This window comes from Mus pahari, chromosome 2, assembly GCF_900095145.1.
Source record: "Mus pahari chromosome 2, PAHARI_EIJ_v1.1, whole genome shotgun sequence".
NCBI lineage: Eukaryota > Metazoa > Chordata > Mammalia > Rodentia > Muridae > Mus > Mus pahari.
The window spans coordinates 37,450,436-37,456,435 of NC_034591.1; the positions used below are offsets into that span (position 1 = coordinate 37,450,436).

General features: G+C 35.9%; 1 protein-coding gene across 2 annotated transcripts in view; it reads right to left on the bottom strand.

Moving 5' to 3' along the window:
- The window catches only part of Tfec (transcription factor EC), a 62,561-nt gene that overhangs the window by 22,075 nt on the left and 34,486 nt on the right, over positions 1-6,000 (bottom strand). The window contains exon 1 of one of the 2 annotated variants that reach the window (XM_021191331.2): positions 3,225-3,323. The exons of the other annotated variant lie outside the window; for it this stretch is intronic. Within the exon in view, the coding sequence (XP_021046990.1) occupies positions 3,225-3,290 (66 nt within the window). The 5' untranslated portion in view covers positions 3,291-3,323. Of the gene's footprint in view, positions 1-3,224; positions 3,324-6,000 lie in introns of those variants that run through there. 2 annotated transcript variants of the gene reach the window in all.

Here is a 6,000-nt window from a genome sequence, read left to right on the forward strand (position 1 = left end):
TGGGAATAAAGTTAACTTCCATAAAGAAAAGATGTGTAGGCTGAAACCTAAGCATAGAGATAAAATTAAAGAAGACACAAAAATCGAAAATATTCCATATTTCTAGAAAGAGATCATTTTATCAAGATGCTATCAAAACAATCGCATATCCTATGTGACTGCCAGCAAATGACAAATGAATTTTTGATGAAATTGAAAATCACATGCTAAAATTCACATGTAGTACCAAGGAACACCAATGAACCAAAAACAGTCTTGGAAAATACCTATGTGACAAAAAAAAAAAAAATCCTTCTAGATTTCCGTGTGATTACAGTGCTATGGTATCACAAAGGGTGCCATTGCAACATGAGGACGATTAGGTAGGTCTGGGGATCATAGTAACAAATCCAGAAGGAAACATTTTAATTGAGTCTAGTAATGTTAACAAGGTTACCAAGAAACCCCCTCCCACCTAGTGGCAAAGGGCAGTCTTTTAAATGAATGACATTGGTTTCAATGGATATCTACAGGAAAAAAGAGTGATTCTGGCCTTTATCTTCCATATATTTAAAAATTAACTCACGGTAGGTTAAAGAACTAAACACACGATAGACAACAATAAGGCTCTGGAGAGAAAATGCAGAGCTCTTGATAATGTTAGAATCAGTGGAACACCATTTTGCTAAAATGTTAAAATGTAACTTTTAGTGACACCAAAGAAAAATAGCTTTGCCTTTGTTTACAAATGGTGCTGTCCAGATATGAAAAACAAAGTCTGCAACCAAAATTGTTGTGGAAGCATCTACACAGCTACAAAATGTGTACAAAGATCCAACTCCTCTTACCAGGAAACCATAGCACTGTGATTTTAAAATTATTCTTACCCCTCATGCACTAGAAGCAATCTGACCCCTGACATGACATTTAAAATATTATGATGTCTACTTTGGAATTTCATCTCTATTTTCAGTCTCCAAACTCTTCAGGTCCCTACACCTGAGCAATGCATCCCTGTCTAGTAATCTAGTATATCTACACCCCTCCTAAAAACTCCCACCTTGCTTCTCAAACCAAAGATATTTAAAATACCCTTAAGATCTATCTGATCTCAAGAATCTGAAGCCTAAGGTCCATGCCATTTAAACTATATATATAAATCCCAAACTCAGAATGCCTTTGTAGCCTCTGTTTTACTGATTCAACCTTATTTCCCCTTATTTATTACCTCTAAATTTGTACAGCTTCATTATTATTAGGCATACTCATGCTGGATTTCCAATATCGTCTTTCACACTCCAGTGTGGGTAATGGTGGTGATTACAATGAATTGTGACTATGTAGGTAGGGAATTTTTCAGAGGACAATACAACACAACACAGTAACATACATTATGCCATAGTCAATAACTTGTTAAATGCCAAGTACAATATAATAATTCAAATAGCACCCTAAGTCACCATTGTAACAACCTTATGGCCTATAATTATCATTCTAAATATAAAGCAATTATAGCTCTGAAATGAAGTAATGGTATAAAAATAACATACCTATAGATGTAATACAGATTGCAAGGGAGAAGGCTCAGTGCCCTGTAAGTGCAAAGACATGAGCTTGATTTCCAAAAATCCATGTGAAAAAGAGTCGAGAGTGGTGGTATTTGCTAGGAATAGCAGCACCAGGGAGGTGGGCACACACTCTCGGGACTAAGAGGCCACCCAGCCTCCTCCACTGGGAGCTAGTGGGACATAACACCTTAATAAAAGCAGGTGAAATAATAGCCTGGATTCATGTTTGTATGACACATGGCTGCATTCTCTACCCTCTACAGAAGCATTCTTGTCTTTCCTAAGTGTTTTTGTCTTTCTTCTTCTCCACTGTTCTTTTCTTAACTCCACCCCATCTATAGGTATCAAAGGCAAACAGTTCCTCTCCAGGGCTTAACTTAGGAGTAAAACTCTATACTACAGGCTTCCTGGAGGTAATCAGGCTGGCTTTTCTCTTCAGCAGAGAACTATGGAGCTAATAAACTTTAAAAAAACTTTAAATGTTGTTTATACTTATTTGCTTCGACCCTTCTCATTTGCATTCACTTAGCAACAAACAGGACCCCACACTGTGCACTCGGTATGTTCCTAAAAATAATATAAGTTCCAAAAACCTTGACATTTTTATGAAACATCATGTGTATCTGCTAGATAATCTCATTTTAAACAGACAAAGTGACCAAAACTTACAGAAGGTTACAAGTTAAGTTTGCAAGTAAACTTTTGGTGAAATAACAAAAGGCACAAGGAGCCCTAATTGGTCTGTGTGTGTGTGTGTGTGTGTGTGTGTGTGTGTGTGTGTGTGTGTGCGTGTTCACATATTTAGTGCGAGTTTTCAAAGGAAACTGATAGATGTGTTTGTTTAGGTCCTTGCCTTTTGCTTTTCTATGAGGATATTCACTGTGAATCTAAAATGGTAAAACTGAGCAGGAGACTGTCTGACAGAGAAACTGGACATAAAAGAAGATAAACTCCTGTTATAAAGAGGCACACCACAGGTGAGCACAGGCTGGAGAACGTATGCACACATGAAACACTGACTTTCGAAAGATTATTTTACTTCCTTGTGGGTGCTGATTCATTTAGATTCAGCGAGCGAGATTTTTCAGTTTTAGGACATACACCGCCAATTGCCTCAAAACCGTATTTTATTTGTTAAAACATCACTCTAAGGCTTAAATGACAAACACCGAGCCACAAAATCCTGCTGTGTTATTTTGTTACTATTATTTTTGTTCCATTATACATGAAAAAAAATAATGAGAGAGGCTGGAGCTGGAGCTCCCTCAGCAAGCTAGCTTTAACACAAAAAGAAAAGCACAAAACTGGATATTTGCACAGTTTCACATCACATATACTATATCTTCATTATTCTGTTAGCACTAAGTTAACAAAACAGTTGTTAGTAGAAATAGAAAATAAACAATTCACTGAGCCCTTGCTTTTTATATAAAAGTCACAATAAGGCATTAATTTTAACTGACATTTTTAAACTAAATAAACTATGAAATTTCTTAGCATAGCGAGAGTGCTCAAAAGTAAAGAGGCTCTTCAAAACACACAGTTAATTATAGTGTACACATTTTAATGTTAAACTCTATATACTTTATTTTAATGGCTACAGCTCTAAAATTTTTTAAATTGGCAAGTAGTCTAGTTTTATCTCCAAATAGTGAAAGACTTTGACAGGGTTCTTACCAGTTTCAACTTGGAAGGGTCTATAACCTTCACAATAGCGATGGTTTTTTCTTTCTCCTTCATCATTTCTTTCCTTTACACTTGCAAACAACAACTAGGAGAGGCATACAGAAACTTTTGCACTACGGTGAACTTTGCTTCTTCCTTGGACTTTAAGACTAATCTGGCTTAGATGTGACTGACAAAAGCTTGCTCGTTGATGTCATGCAATCCTTTCAAGTCCCAAGCAAGCTCAGAGGCTTGTTAATATTTACTCAGCCCTTGTCTCTGGAATGGTCTTGAACTCTTACAGTTTACTTAGATTGCCAAATGCCACCAGAATTTACAGATACCTGACTGAAAAATAACTATGCACATTAACATAAATGAGTTACTACCCACAAAAATATCTCTAAAGGAAAAGAAAGAAGGCCAATCGGTAGAAACTACAGCATGAGATCAAAACTTCGTGGTTAACTAGTCATCTGGCCTCAGTGTAGCGGAGAGGCAGCCATGTCTCAGGTTCTCTCATATTTCTATGATTTAGTTACCTTTTCAGATTGGCTAATACATGGTGATGAGACAATTATTGCATGGGTTTCTTACAGGGGTGGAATCAAGCTCCAAATCTTCTATTCATTAAAGAATGAGTTTGACCACATTCCTCAACTTCTGTCGTTATCTTTCTGCTGTATAAAAATATAACCAGCCTCTATCATATAGACTGTTTTTCTGAAAATCATGAAAAATGTATTATAAAATCATTATCACAATGTGTAGTCAATGCAAATTGGCTACATTTTATTGTTGCCCCATCCTCGATATTGCTGCCCTTTATCCATTAAAAGGACTCGTAAATAAAAATTATATCGGGAACACAATTACAACCATATCTAAAGTATACTTCTTATTTAATATTTACTATTATATACTTATTGCATATTTATTTGCTGACATCAGTGTTGTCCAAAGTACTGTGCTAGCTGCTAATGATGAGCTACTGAACTGAGTGTCATTTGAGGAGAGGAAATGTTGAGAAGCACTAAGATTATAGAAATCTTGAATTTAATTGGGACAGACTCTAGAAGTAGGAGAGAGTAAAGCAGACACAAGAACAACATGATTCTTGGAGTTTTGATGTTATTGTTATTTATTCATATGAATAAAAATAGATTTGGGAATACAAGTATGTTCAGCCATTGCAAGTTTGAGACATCTGTGGTAACACAACAGATAAACAAGCAGCAGGATACATAAGTTGAACATGGAGAAGAAAGATCCAAGCTATGTGACATGACATCATTGATAAGGTATATATGTGTACAAGAGAAGAGATGGGTAGAGTGGGCCGAGAAACAGCATTTCACTATATGTAAGAAACGAGTCAGCAAAATGGATGAAAAATCAGACAATCAAGATGCTTGTCAGAAAGTACCTCAGGGTGTGGCTAATCATGTCAATCACGACTTGAAAGCCAAGTGGAATGAGATTGGAGACTTTGATACCAGATATTAGGTTGAGATTTTTTTTTTTTTCATTTTGAGAGTTAGAGGGAGGAAAGGACATGGGAAATTGTATTATAATCTCTGAAAAACTTTTTAAATTGATTGGTGTGAAGAACCCTTTTAAAATCATGAAGAGAAAAGCTTGATTGGAGAGGAGAGAATGAGGTCATCAGATGATATTGGAAGAGAGGAAATGGAGGTAGTGAGTGTTGCTGTGTCTGAGTGTGTGTGTGTGTGTGTGTGTGTGTGTGTGTGTGTGTGTGTGCACTTATGCATGGGCTGAAATAACATGGAGGCAAGAAAGCAAATGTATTTAAAGAGAGCTATTTGGATTAGTGTGAGACTAATTATATAAATAGTCCTATAGGTCAGCATATACTGATGACACAGAAGGAGGTTCACAGAAGGAAAAACTCTTGGGAATTTAAGAATGAAGCAGAAACTTTTCTATTCTAATAGGGTGTGGAAAATGATACACATGTGGAGGTATAAGAGAACTGCTAAGGTTTTTGAGCAAATTCTAACTTAACTGCATGTATTTTTCTCTCCAAAGCAATATAGAGCATTTCTGAAAAGCAGATAATGGGTGGGGAAGTTGAAAGTTTAAGGGGAGAAGATATTACATAGTCTCCATTAGTGGTAACATTTCTTAAATGGCTGTAAGTTTGTACCTCTGTTGTAAACTCTCCTGTGAATTTGATGATGTATTTAACATAATGAGTGTGCACAGTATAGAGGGTGCTCCTCATTTATCTGCCCCATAAAAATGTGTCAAATTAATGAGTTTATCTAGTACTGATATTTACCCAGGATAGGAAAACATGAAGAAGTTAATGATGCTTGTCAAAGAAATGGGTTATATTTTGAACACTATATACAGGTTAAAGAAGATTGTTAAAATACTGTGAATGGTTAATAATAGGCATTGAAAACAGTAGCACTAGTCCAATTGATATGTCATCTCAATGAGCTTAAACAAAAGTAAACTAAGAAAGGTAGAGGAAAATGGGACGTGATAATAAATGTTCAACATAAAATACTAGAATTATGGATAAATGAACAAGAGTAAGGAGTCATAGATGAGCTTGTGAGAGATGTTTAAAATAGGAAGGATACAAACAACAAAGATACTTAAGGAGTGAAAAACCTGAGAGTTCAAGGTTGAGAGTTCAAGCAATACAGACTAGGCTGAACATTGTCCTTCTTCTTCTTCTTCTTCTTCTTCTTCTTCTTCTTCTTCTTCTTCTTCTTCTTCTTCTTCTTCTTCTTCTTCTTCTTCTTCTCCTTCTCCT